At 46.3% G+C, this 14,216-nt stretch overlaps 1 protein-coding gene across 3 annotated transcripts in view; it reads left to right on the top strand.

Annotated features, from left to right (window-relative positions):
• rev3l (REV3 like, DNA directed polymerase zeta catalytic subunit) overlaps positions 1–14,216 on the top strand; it is a 63,395-nt gene that overhangs the window by 32,375 nt on the left and 16,804 nt on the right. For all 3 annotated transcript variants that reach the window (XM_084000718.1, XM_084000720.1, XM_084000719.1), the window contains exons 6-13: positions 87–181; positions 1,211–1,315; positions 2,892–2,976; positions 6,194–6,333; positions 6,755–6,883; positions 7,991–8,228; positions 9,122–9,264; positions 10,012–13,798. In XM_084000718.1, the coding sequence (XP_083856844.1) occupies positions 87–181; positions 1,211–1,315; positions 2,892–2,976; positions 6,194–6,333; positions 6,755–6,883; positions 7,991–8,228; positions 9,122–9,264; positions 10,012–13,798 (4,722 nt within the window). The remainder of the gene's footprint in view (positions 1–86; positions 182–1,210; positions 1,316–2,891; positions 2,977–6,193; positions 6,334–6,754; positions 6,884–7,990; positions 8,229–9,121; positions 9,265–10,011; positions 13,799–14,216) is intronic.

Raw genomic sequence — 14,216 nt, 5'->3', positions numbered from 1 at the left:
GCAGAATCGACCTGGAAAAATTAGAAACCAACAAAAATCAAATCCATGATGTTTCTAGACATGACATTGTCATCATTTGTCTGCAGCTCTTTAGTCCTGGATGAGGTGGAGAAGCAGAGCACCTGTGAGCTGGAGGTGGACGCCGTGGCCGTAGACGTCCTCAACCGCCTGGAAATTGAAAGTAAGTTCCCTGAGGACAGCATGTCGTTGCTGCATCCCCCCCCACCGGCCGCTGTCAGGGGTGCATCCCCCTCTGACACTCTTGTAGGAATGAGAGGGAAGCGAAGGAAAGGTGAAAGGACATCTGCGTAGTCATTTTTGCTTCAGGTACGACAGATAGCACTGGCAGGAACCTCCGACTGTCTCCACGCATCAAATCCAGCAGCAGCAGCAGAATGATCGCTTAGTTAAACAACAAAAAAAAAGGTTTGATGGTGGGGTGTGCTCGGAGTGTGGAAAGTCACTTGTAGTTAAGTTTAACTTGGGGGTGAAGCGCTTTTAGTCACAGCATGGGTGAGCATATGCCTGACAGAAACTGGCATTCAGCTAAGCTCAACACGCACCACCTCGTTGCCTATTTTTCAGTTTTATTGAGGTTCGGAGGAGTTAGGCACAGGCAAGATGACGAAGGTGGAGTAACTTGCTCTGAGCTTCAAAAGAGCGCTTTCAACTAAGATTCCAAAGATCTGCCCTTTCTTCTGGCTGCATGTGAAAAACATCTTTGGTCCACAGGAAGTGTCAAACTGAATAATGCTCTTAAACAAACGGAAAGTTTAAAAAACCCAGCAGGAGTCACCAGTGTTGGATCTTTCACGATTTTTAATCCCTTGATTTTAAAGCAACTCGCTGGTAAACACATGACTTTGATCAGGCTGGACACAGAGTGGTAAACCGCACCAAGCATCTGTCTGGGAGTGAAGAAAGAGAAAGAGAGGCCAGTCCAGGCCAGTGCATGCGTTGTGTGACTCATACTTTTCCATCTGCTTTGCTAACAGTACATTAAAGCTGCACTGTTGAAAAAGCACAGTTACAGAATGTATGGGTTGGATTTTATGGTTTGAGCTCATGCATGTTGGGTCAGCGGAGCTCTTACACGAATACCAGAGGAGTTCAGTCGTGGGGTTAAACAGTTTAATAAAGAGACAGTAATGAAATGTGATGGTATCGTTAGCTTGACACACTGTTTTGTGACTCGTCTCAACTTGTCCAGATCAGATTGGCAGAAACCCAGGCCTGCAGGCCATCTGGGAGGACGAGAAGCAGAGGAGGAGAGAGAAGAACCAGGCCACCCAGATAGAAACCCCAGAGTCACAAGGTGAGAAAACTCTGTTTCTCTGATCTCTTCACATGTGTGTCAGTTTCCTCATGTCGCACATGGCTGCCATTAATACGTTAACAATGATGCGCCTTATTGATCCAGTGCTGCATCTGTTTTTTCATAAGTTCTTTTTATTTTTTAGGGTAAAAGAGCTAGAAAACCATCAGATAACACTCTTGAGTTAAAGTAATCATTACTAATTACTTGTAGATAACTGGGCTCCAGGTTGCTTGTTTATGTAATATACCTGAGACAATGACAGATGAACAACAATCTCAAAAACGGCATTTCTCCTCTATAATGTGGCAGACTTTCACCAGATGTTTTGACAGATGTTTGTGTTTCTGCTTTTACAAGCAAAATACTTTTGGAAGAACCAGGGCATCCACCTATCAGCCATAATCCATATCTGTAGTACAATAAATAATTTAGCAGAGAGTCAAATCCTGCGTCGGTATTATAAACTGCCACACCATGCTTCGATACAGAAAGATTAGATGTCTCAGGGTTTTCCGCTACATGTAATTGATCATGACGCACTGCCATGGCAAAATGAAAGTGGCCACACCTTTAGAATGCTGATGCTTTTTTTTTTTTTAAGATGTTAAAACAATGTAAATGTAAGTTTGCACCCTGTTCCGCTACACAGTTACAGCTCAGCCGCGTCATCTCACTCTCTTTTATCGATCCTCTCATCAGCTCCAAACTCACATGAGCATTGAGGTCTCTCTGTCTTTTTAATTCAGTAAATAACCACACTGAAAAACAGAGCATTATACTCACCCTCTCTCTCATGCAGCCCTCAGTTTAAAAACAAGTCTGGGAGCTCCTGGTTTTAAAGATCTGACAACCGATCTGTTGTTATGTTCAACAGAGTAAATAGTCTGAAATTAGTACGATGTAGGTAATAGGAACAACTTGTATTCAAAGCTTTAACAGACCTGAAATGAGTTGTTTTCATTTCAGTGGCGCCACTCTCTCTGCTCCCTGTGATGTTTGTGACAGTGTCTCAGGCTATACAAACTCTTTTGTGGCCAACTGCATTGTTTCATCATGTCTAAGATCCTTATTATCCGGCTATCACATCTGTCTTAGTTTTGTTGTCGAGTCTTATTCCGGCAGAAGACAGCATTTTCCATTCCCTCCACGTACCGGAAAATGCATCCATCTTAAAGTTGTCCGTATGAGCGGCAAGAGAAGGACTTTAATCTCGCAAAACTCTGACTTATCGCCACACACAGGGAGCTCTCATGGAAACACGGTGATAAATAATCACAGGCTTATTCGCTGTGTTGTGATCAAATGTGCAAGGCTACATCCAAGTACGCAGAGTTCCCAGGTCTGAGAGAAATGATCATGTCCAGGTTTTATACAAATTATAGGTTGGAAGGATTTTTGCTGTATTATATACAGTCCCATTTTATGTCAAATACTACAACCACCGCCAGTGCACTGACTAACCAGCATGTTTTAATCATGTATTTTAAGCCTTGGGAGACTCTGAAATCTAAGAACAGGCAATTTCCAGCAATAATGAATGCAGTGTTGAAGTTGTTTGTCTGATATGTTCCAGATCGTGAGTCTGTCACGGCGACGGAGAGCGAGAAAATCTTCATGAAGAGATTCAAGGAGATTCTGAAAGAGAACGAGTTTGACGTGTAAGTTGCTCATCTCTCCTCTGATGTGTTGATGTGGTGACGGCCAGACATTTCCAGAACAAATCATATCTGACAGTTATTGTTGGACAATTGTCCCATTCCCCCGAGGACCAGTTGTGGCTGCAAAGAGATGAAATTTCTGGAGAAGAAACAATGTGTGATAATTAGGACAAGATGCTCGAGACAGCGTTTCAGACCACATTGATCTCATGTTACTCTCTTTGTCCTGAACTACGATAAGGACACTGGAGCAGAGGCTGGCAGGCCGGGGAAGGAGGGATGGGGGTCAGAACAGATGTACTGAGGGGGTGGGTCCAGAGAGGGTGAGAAAGAAGGAAGGAGAGAGTGAAACGATGAGGTCATACACCCCTCCCTCCTTCCCTCTCTTCTACCACCACCACAGTGTTGAGGCAGAAACAATTTCCTGTCATAACTGAAAGTACAGTTGGCTCAGGAGCGCTGCGTACATCTGCATCAGATCCAGATGGCTTCTGCTCACCATCTCAGATATCAGACAGGAGAAGGGGAGAGGGAGGGCGGGCGGGCAGTGGGGGAGTGGGGAGGCAGCTCCCTGTGTGTACAGTGGAGCTCGTCCTGAGTGATGGAACACACACAGTTTGCTGGACGCTCTCCCAGGACCTGGACGTCTCAGTCAGTCTCTCTGTTAATACTCACACACAGTCTGTCACTCCACCGCTAATGTTGGGCTTTCCCTTACTGCTGCTGCTGCTGCTGCTGCTGTGTGTGTGAATAAGCATGTGTGAAATCAATTGAAAATCAATTGGCTTCTGCTCCTCACACAATTCATCATATATGTCAAAATTCTACTATATATGGACAGTAGTGGTGTGCATCTTCACTGGCGACACGATTCAATTCGATTACGATTCACCAGTCTACGATTCGGTTCGATTCGATTATACAATGCATTTCAGTGCATTGCACACATGGCTTTTTCATTAATTAACATAAATAGTCAGATAAATATGACAACTTTCTATTTATATAAAATTAAATGAAAAAATATAATTTAAATGCATTTCCACAGCAGTTTCCTTGGAGTCTGAACACACAAAGAAAAAGAAAAAGGCCTAGCCCACTTAAAGGTGCACTTGTTAATTTCTCAAAAACAAAACGTAAATCTTGACATTGTGCTTTAAAATAAAATACATCACCATCTCTGTATGTGAACAACATCGTCAAACTTGAATGACTTATTTTCATTTAAAAATCGATTATGTGACATGACTGCGTCGATTCAGAATCGTCCCTGTAAGAATCTCGATGCATCTTTGAAATTATTACATTTTCGGTGCCCCTAATGGACAGGAGGCGTTGGGGTTTAAAAGACGTAGCGTTCCCCCATAGCAGGACCAGCCTGTGCACTAGTGCCTCACTAGTGTGCTTCCTCTCCTCAGCTCCATCACTCAGATCCTCACAGTGAGGCAGCAGAGCCAGCAGAGGCAGCGGAAAGGAAGGGGGGGGGGGCGTGGCCCGGCAGAGAAATGTGTTAATCGCCGCTGTAATCTCCCGACGCCTGCCAGGCCCACTCCCTTGTTGCCTCCAAAGTCGTTAACTAGCAGACTAATTAAGAGACAGCCAGGCAGTGGCATGTGCACACACACTGACACTCTCTGGAGCCCTTTCCTCACACACCCCCGGCAGAACAAAGTCTCTGAATGACAATGAGACCGCAAACCCAGTCCCAGCAGCCGAACGTCAGCCGAGGATTCAGACACTGGTTTCATATTCTCACCGCCTTGTGTTCATCATTCACCACCTTTGAAAAATCATTCATCATTTATCAGCCTTGCTACCAGGTTGGGATTTATCCATTGGAGTAAGCAGTCTTCAGCTCATTCATCATTTAAAGTGAGAGAGCGGAGGGGGGGCGGTCATGTGACTGGTTTCCTGCTAAATGCAGTTAAGTGTTAGTCTGAACTGTTGTCTGCTGTGTGTGTGTGTGTGTGTGTGTGTGTGTGTGTGTGTCTGTCTGTCTGGACTGCTTCCACAGGAGTGTTTACCTTATTCCTCTGGGCTTCTGCGGAGCTCAGACATCATGTTACACAGCTTCACCTTTCTGTCCACGCAACCGCCCTCTGTGTTTACAGCGTGCCGCATCTGACCGTGTTTCTAAAGCTGAATTTATCCTGCAAGAGCTGACGATGCACACCTACAGTCAGGAGAACAGCGAGTTGAATCAGTGGCTTTTCATATTCGCCTCATGCTCTGTTGTCGGGGCGTGATGCGGGGGCAGATACGAGAACCCCTCCACACACAGGATCAGTTCAGAATTCACCTTTAGAATAAAACATGCTTTTCTTTTCTTTTTTTTCAAAATTTGTCTCACTTGAAAGGGGTGGCCGCCTCTGCTTTAGTCTTCATTTCATAATTTCACAGTCACTAAGTGGAGAGTTGCTAGGTGATGCAGCAGGGCAGTATGGGTAAAGGAGCATTAGGCAGCTTGTTGCTGAGAGCACTCTTGCTTTCTGGCTGGCTGCCTGTTTTCCATTCATATTCCCTCTCCAACACACAAACGCACACCACTTAGCCTCACACACAATGATCAGATGAGAAACACTCGCGCCCCACACACACACACACACACACACACAAACACACACCCGCAAACAAACACGGAACAGCACCTCAGTGTACACATACACAGAGTAAACAGATCACTTCCCTGATTAAGACCCACAGTAAAGAGATGCAAATAAAACCTGACGGCATGAGGCAGACGCCAGGAGCTCCTCTGCTCTGAGACACAAGTAACAGTCGAGCTCCCAAAGCTGCTCATTTATAGTCGGGTGATCATTTTCAGTTCAAATGCAACAATCAGACCATTATTCAAGTTCAAGTATCACATGAATTTGATTAATATTCTTCTTTTGAGGCTACAATAAGGCTACTTAATCTTGCCAATTTTTTGCCAATTTTTTGTCTATGAATTATGGGTTAATGTGTTTAATAAGTGTTAATAACCGTATTATAAACAATTTATTAGTCCTTTTTAAAATGATAGTTTATTGTAAAATGATACCCCTCGTATCTGAGTAATCAAATTAGTGTTGTACCAACTATTAGTCGGTCAGGCTTTGACTTCCTTAAATAAACAATAATGAACTATAAAGTGTTTATAACAATGACAGTTCAAGTCTATCTATCTATAATGTTTCATTGTGTCAAAATGAATTTCTATTGTGTCTTTTCTCAGAACTCAAGCTTCGTCTGTGGGTGACGGGGATGACGACCAAGAAGATATTCTCTTCACTCTCCACTCTGACGCCCCGACCCCAGAGGGAGCACTGTGCACTCCTGCTAATGCCGTGGAGGTGCACAGGGACTCACAGCCAGGTGAGGGAGAACGAAACCAGAGTATATACTGAGCAGCTGCTGCTATCCCATGGGCCAACCCATCTTATTCCTCTATGTCTGTCCTTTCTCCTTCTTGCTCTCCTCTCACCGTGTGTTTGGCACAAGTAGTTGGTGAGACCGACATACAGTATGTTTTCCTTCCCCCCCCCTCTCACTCCCACTGTGTCAGGGCTTGAGAGTGTGACACTGGGTGATTAGCACCGGCCTAATCTGCAGGCACTTTCTCTGCCAAGTCTCTCGCAGGAGCGCTGAAACAGACAGCTGACCCTCATACTGAACCACAGGGCTGCCGCTGCCCTGGTGTGCAGTGATGGACCTAATCTTTTATGCTGTTTCAATCAAGGTTTGCCTGATGCACAGTAAAGTGTTCAGATAAGCTAACGTTGCTTTTCTTCTCCAGACTCTGTGGGGACCAGTGGCAAAATCCCACAGGAGGCGGTGGTCAACGAGGAAGCCATCTTGAGTCTCTTGGAGAGCAGTCAGACCTTCCTCCCACTCTCCCAAACATCCAACCACTCTTCTCTGTTAGGTACAGTACAATAACCACCTGAGTTCTCCTCAGATCTACACACAGCTTTCATCTGATTACTTTCTCTGATAAGGTATAAGCATTTTTTTAAACACTATATGCATTTAAAGGGATAGTTCAACATTTTGGCAAATTGGCCGATTGCCATAATCCTTATAGTTTTAGGAGTAGGTTCGTTACCTTTAATTGTCGGTGCAAACTATTTTTAGAACGGCGGAGCCGAGCCGCGAGCTGCGGAGGCTGATGGGATTTCTTGGTTTCCTTCATCAAACTCATCAAATACACACCTGACCTGTACACTCACCACGATATGAGATAATAAAGGAACGTTACGAGACAGTTGTTTTCGAGGTAAATTCATGCAAAACAGCTGATGCACGTTGCCTTCAGGGACAGTTTTCCGGCAAGCAGTCTCTGCATTTGCCACGAAAACAACTCTGTCTTGTAATGTTCCGTTATTATCTCATAGCGTGGTGAATGTGCAGGTCACAACTTGTCCACGAGAGCATTTGAGTTGTTGGATTGTGTATTTGATGAGTTTGATGAGGGAAACCAAGAAATCCCATGAGCCTTCGTTGTGTAGCTCTGAGCAGCTTGCGGCTCTGCTCCGCCGTTCTAAAAATAGCTTGCACCGACAATTAAAGGTAACGAACCTAATTTGCCAAAATGTTGGACTATCCTGCTATACTGCTAATCTATGCAGATTGTACCTTTCTCTACAGCCTTTCAAGTAAAGACATACACAGCATCAAGGAGGGATGTCATCACATGCACTCACAGAGCACACACACTACTGACACTGACCAGAGAAAGAGAACGAGCTGTTAGCCGCCGCGCAGACCAGTAAAAACCAATCTGGCAGGTCTCACCCTCAGGTCAGGCTCCTCTAAAGGTGTCGGAGCCTCTGTGTTACACACTGTGATTGGTGACTGTGTGTTTTCAAGGCTTTTTTGAGCTTTTTTTTTCATCTTCTAGCAGTGAAGCGGTCACATTTCTGGTAACAGATCCGTCCGCACTGTTTATGTCCTGGATGACATGATCGCTTTTCAACCAGTGGAAAAGTGGCTTTATTTCCTGTTTAACATTCTCGTCGTGATGTCTTCGCAGACAGCAGCCAAGACCACGCCATCATCGATTTGCTGGCAGGCCTGGAGGACGACGGTTTCTGCAGGTCCCCTGTTAGGCAGAGTTCCCAGTCACAGTCTCTCCCCGGTGCCAGGAGCTGCCACTACAACAGCGACGAAGAGGAGGCCGAGCTGGAGCTGGAGAGAGCAGAGGCAGAGCTCAGTGTGATAATGTCACAGCGGTGGGACAACGAGGCTCCTGACAGTTCATCCTCACTAAGGCACGTTTGTTTCTATTGTGTCGGAGTTAAGAAAAACTTGTTCTGACCCCTATTGTGCGACTCAGTCAGAATGATCAATTATTCAAATTGACAGTTGATATCAAATAATCAATTATAACTTAACATCAATTTATGATGACAAATGGAGCACAAATGACCTGACACATAACCTGTGCAGATCACACTGGTAGGAACGCTGCTCCAGTCACGTGTTTTTGCTGTATTCTTGGCTGCAATGCAGATGTCGTACATTATATCAGTCACGCATAAAAGACCGTTTATAAATGTGCAACTTAGCCGATCTGGTGGCCGATCGCAGACTTTTAAAGCATTAATATCAATCTACTGATCAAATATTTTTTAATAAAAACCAGCTGCAGTTGATGAATCCCTCTAGACTGGGCCTCGCTATCAACTCTGAAAATGTTATTGTAAATTGTCGAGGAAGAAATGTGTAATTAATGTGTGGTCAGGTTTGTAAACGTTCACTTATTCTATTGTTAGACCATTTTAATTGTTTAGGTTTTTCTAGGTTTGGTCCTAATTGGCTGGGTTCAATGGGTTCAAATCCGACTGCATGTCAATCATTCTCTCTGTCCTCGACTTTGCCGTCTCTCTCCTGTCTTCTATCCAAATAAAAGGTGCAAAACAACTGCTACAAAGAAGGGAAAAAAAGAGAAACAGTCTGACCCAATCGTTTTGGTGTTATTATCAGAAATCATTGAAATAAATAAGAGAAAATGTTTCCCTGGCATTGAAACACTCCATGTCTCCGTGCTCCTGCGGAAGCATGAATGCGAGGCAGCAGACGCGGAGCAGTCAGATGAAGGTCGTGGACCGTGAGCTGTGCCTGTGCATTGTTTAATCAGTGCTCCTGTCACTCCTGTGTGCAGGCCCAGCGTTAAGGAGGCAGAGGACAGCTTCAGCGAGGAGCAGCAAGAGTCCTCTGATGACGACATGGAGTGGAGCGGGAATAACTCTCTGTTCGCCAACCTGTCCATCCCCCAGCTGGACGGGGCGGCAGACGAGAACAGCGGTGAGTCATCTCACGCAGAGACATACTGTGAAAGCACTTAAATGTCAGTTTGCTTTGGCTTTATCTCACATCTCCTGCTGATTCATGTTCCATCACTGATGGTCACATCAGAGACCTGACAGCAGCCACACAATAAACTTCAGGTTTTAGCTGCACAATGAGGGAGATGTGATTTTATAATGGATAATACAAGCTTTAAATGATGATCTGGAGTTGAATTAAATCCTCATAGGCTCTAGAGTGGCTGTTAAGGCAGAGTTTGGTATGAAGTGGAATTTAAACATTCATTATACTGCATATTTATTTATTTTGATCCATTTTATGGTGAGTAGAAACTGATAGGAAATCCAGGAAAAGAGAAGGAAAAGACATTGAGCTAATGTTCTGGTTAGTGGGGGGGTCAAACCAATGTCATCAAACATTTAAATTTGTTTTACAGGAAGAGACTATACTGTAAAATAAAACAATGAACATAGAGTCATAATTTTTGGCGCTGACTGGTGGTCAGGAAGTCTTCTACCGCATCATGTCATTTTCTGATATGTGGTAGACTGATGATGGTTGATAAATACAAAACACTGATATTATGTTATGATTTTAATTTTTTTTTAAATCTAATTAAGTACAATCTCATACTACTAACGCAGGAGACCCAAAGTTGACAAAATGAACATAATGTAACGTAACATAACATAAATGAACATTGATTGAACACTGTTTTTTGCTTCTCTTCTGTTGCTTCCATAGATTCGTCCTTAACTGACAGTGGCTCCCGGACCCAGTCCTCTCTCATAGCCGCAGAAAAGATGCTTGGAAAAAGAAATCCCTTCCCTGGAGAGACAGTTCACCTGGAGCCGCCTTCCTCAGCTAAGATCCTTCTGGAGTTCAAGCACCCTGAGCACAGACCAGTTCACGGGCTGAACACAGAACAACCACTCGACAAGCACTTTCAATCCAAAAGCAGCCAGGACAACAGCAGCGAATGTTCAACAGGGTTCAAGGTTAATAAAGAAATCCCTTACATCCCACCAGTCAAACACCCGATCCCTTGCAAAACAGCCAATCACCCCGAGGCGTCTCCCTGTGTAAACAAAGAGGGCATCCAACCCCTGTACACCTACGACAAGAAAACCTCTATAGCCTTGGATAAGACAGAATTAGAAAGTTTCCCATTTGGTAACAGACAAGTCACCAAGAGCAGGAAAAAGTACAGCAGCATAAAGAATGTAGAAACCAACTGTCTGTCCATTCTTCAGAACCACAGGACTTTCTCTCTCTGTTACTCCGAGCTGAGAAACTGCTCAGCCAAAACTGAGCTGGAGTTGAGCCAGAAGGACAGCAGGAACATCTCCTCGGCCCCCTCTGCCATGGAGAAGGGCGAGTTCCTTGATCCCCAGGAGGAAGAAATGGGCCAAGACAGTGAGGAGGGCGACGTCGGCGAACTCAAAATCAGGTACGAAGACTATCAGGAAAATAAGACTGAGAAGACGATCGTCGCCCAGCAGGAAGCACACTACAAGTTCTTTCCCAGTGTCATCCTTTCCAACTGTCTCAGTCGGAAAAAAGCTGGCAGCAAAAAGCTCACAGACTCATGCAGTAAATTGGTGGAGGCCCAGCCCCGCAGGTCTCGGCTAAAAGTGAATAAGAAAAGACTGGGGATGACGGGACAGAGGAACAAATTCAACACAACTGAAAGCTCTACCTCTGACGGCAACGTTAGCACTAGCCCCAACTCAATCACCTCTTCTCCGGCATCGACCGTCGACATAGACATGCCAACTTCGGATGAAACGTCACAGGAGGCCGAGCCAGTTAATGACGAGCCCAGCACAGAGGGACAGCCAATCGCAGAAGAGGAGCCAGAGGTGGAGGACGGCTCTGAAACTGAACCGACACAACCAGAACTTTCCGAGCCCCCTCTCGCCGACTCCGCCAGCGTTCCCTGTCTCGATGAAGAGGTCAAAGACTCAGCAGAGGACAGGGTGACCCCACTGGAAGACGTATCTGCTCAAGTCACCTGCACCAAACCTTCAGCACTGCCTGGTAGTAAATACACTCTGAGGGCCAAACGGAAAATGCTCTACGACGTCGAGGATGGAGAACACTCAGGTTCAGCTCGTTCAAAAAATCCAGCGACGGTCAAAGACGGAAAGTTGAAGGACAGCGGCGCTCTTAGCGGGCAGGAAGCAAAATGCCAGAAACGGCGCAAGAAGGAGCCTCCGATAATCATCAAGTACATTATTATCAACAGGTTCAAAGGCCAGAAAAACATGCTGGTGAAGATGGCCAAAGTGAAAACGGAGGAGCAGCCGGTGCTGCTGACACCAGATAAACTAGAGCTGTATAATAAACTGGCTCCTCTGAAGGATTTCTGGCCCAAAGTGCCTGAATCCACCGCAGTCAGGTTTCCTGTCCCTGAGCCCAAGGCCAAGAAACAGCCCAAACGGAAGACAAAGGTCAACTCACCTCCTAAGAAAACAGTCAGCAGCATCTCCAAACCTCCAGTCAGAAGGGGTGAAAGGGTGAGAAGGCCTAAAGGCTGTCAGAGAGGCCCCATCCTCCCCTCTCTGCCTCCCCCTCGCCCATGTTACTGCGAGCTAGTCGATGACCATAACACTGACTACACTGATGTCATGGTGGAGTTAGGATACCTCTCTGATAGGTCCCCGAGCCCCACAGACTCGACACCTCCACGCTGTTGGTCCCCAACAAGCGACCCTCTTATGGACAGCTCGGAGCAGCTGATAAACCCGCTCAGTGACCCGTGTCTTAGCTCTGCTTTTCACGCGCCGCACAATGTGTCTTTGACCAAAGGAGCACGGAATAAGCGTCTACCTGCCAGGTCTAAGAAACCTTCAGAGAGCAGAGCGAAAGCAAACAAATCAGCTGCTAAGCCTCCAGAGGCAGGAGAGCCCAGAACAGCTGCTCCAAGGCAGAGGAAGAAAGCTAAGGATGTAGCTGAAGGTACAAGCAGCTCTACGACCGCAACGAAACCCAAAAGGTCCCGCAAAAAGAAGACACCAGAACCCAAAAGCCAAGAGTCGTTTAAAGACAGCTCTCAGATCCTCTTCCCTGAGGATGAGCTACCTCCTTCTGAGAGCTCCTCTCAAGACGTCCCTCCTTTTCAGCAGCCAGTCAGCACAGACGGCAGCAGCAGCCAGGGCAGCGTCCAGCCTGCATCTACACCACACTCTGTCTCAGCAGCCCAGTCCATAGAACCAAAGGTTGAGGATTGTGAAACTTCAATCATGGAACTCAACCAAAGTGTTTCACCACAGACTAATGTGAAGCAGCAGAGCTGCCAGACCACTGTGGTAAAGGCAGAGGCTTCACAGGATGAGTGCACAGCTCTGGCAGACAATAAAGAAGCCCAACCAGCAGTCGCCTCCCCAGACTCTGGTCCTAAGAATGGGGAGATCCCTGCTCTTTGTGAGACGCCCTCTGGCCTGACTGTCCTCAAACAGCTTCTCCAGAAGAGGCAGCAAGGACAGACCCTTCCCCGACAAGTGGTGGGCGCAGACAGCCATTCTACTGCCATAGCTCAGGCCGCAGCACTACTAGATCCTACAGCTAAACCAGCTAAACCCAGAAAAGCTCCTCCCACCACTAATCGTAAACCTAGGGCCCCAAAGTCTACCACCCCCAAGAGCAAAAAGCCCAGAGCTAGGAAAGACAGGACAAGTGGCTCTCAGCCAGTGAAGCAGGAGGGCAACATGTCGGATGACTTCTCACTCTTTCTTTCAGACCCAGGGTTGGAGGATTGTAACTTCATAGAGGACAGTTTGTCTCCAGAGCTCCCGCACAACTATAAGTTTGACATCAACGCTATTGATCAGACTGAATTCTCCAGCCCGTATAGTGGGAGCCAGTTCGTCCTGACCGATAAAAACTTGCCAGTCAAGTTCCTGAGTGATGTCAGCCAGGAAGCTGTCTCTGCTCAGATGCTGAGCTTTGAGAAGAAACTCGACCGGCTGTCAGGTAGTGGGGAGGAGCTTCAGAGGGGCTCTGACCTGCACAAAGCGAGGCCCGTCAGCCCAGACCTCTTCGATAGACCAGAGAACAAGGAGTCCGCATCCAGTAACCTCACTTTCCTCGACTCTGAGAGGATCAAGAACAGAGAGTGGGACCTTTCTGTATGTAAATCCCACACCCTCAGTCCCTTTCAAGACTTTCACTGTGAAAGAAAAGAGCTGCTCTTTTCCGTCTTCGACCCGGTCATCCCGCTGCCTTTAACCTCTGCCTCCTTCGTTGACCACGAGGGCTCGCCGACATCCTCTGGGTATCTTCTGGAGGGCATCGACGGACTGACGTCCACCACGCCCAGCAGCTCCCCCCGCTCCATCGGCTCACTCTCCCAGGTGAGGGCGAGCCAGCTGTTGCGGGGCACAGGAGGCGGCGCTCACGTTCTCAAGCCGCTCATGTCCCCGCCGAGCCGAGAGGAGATCCTCAACACCCTGCTGGACCTGGAGATGTCGGAGGCTACCTTCCAAGAGCCCTTCTGCAGCGACCCCTCTGATGCTCCAGGGAAACCAATGTAAGACTATACACCAGTACCACAGTCTTTACACTGTCTTTCATAAGAATCAGCTGTGTGTGATGAAATGTAAGTAGCAGACAATGAACCTGAAAGAACTCCTCTATAAGAAATGGAGCCCAGCTGATCAACATTGTTGACATTATTGGTCTATTTGAGCCTCATACAGTTTTATTATATCAGCAACCGTTACCTGTTTAACTTTAGTGACTCAATAAACGATCCATGAAAAAATATTTTTTCCAGCAGATATCTTAGTTAAAACATGATTGAGCTAACTGGAGTAGTTTCATGTTGTGTCCGACAACGAGAGGGTTTTAACAGTTGACATCCTGATGTTCGCTTTGCTACCGCCGTCCTTGTCAGCTGCAGCCACTGATGCTTTCTAGACACCGTGATTCCCCAAAACGGATAAATA

The sequence above is a fragment of the Trachurus trachurus genome, assembly GCF_905171665.1.
Source record: "Trachurus trachurus genome assembly, chromosome: 24".
Lineage (NCBI taxonomy): Eukaryota > Metazoa > Chordata > Actinopteri > Carangiformes > Carangidae > Trachurus > Trachurus trachurus.
This window is presented reverse-complemented; position numbering and strand designations above follow the sequence as displayed.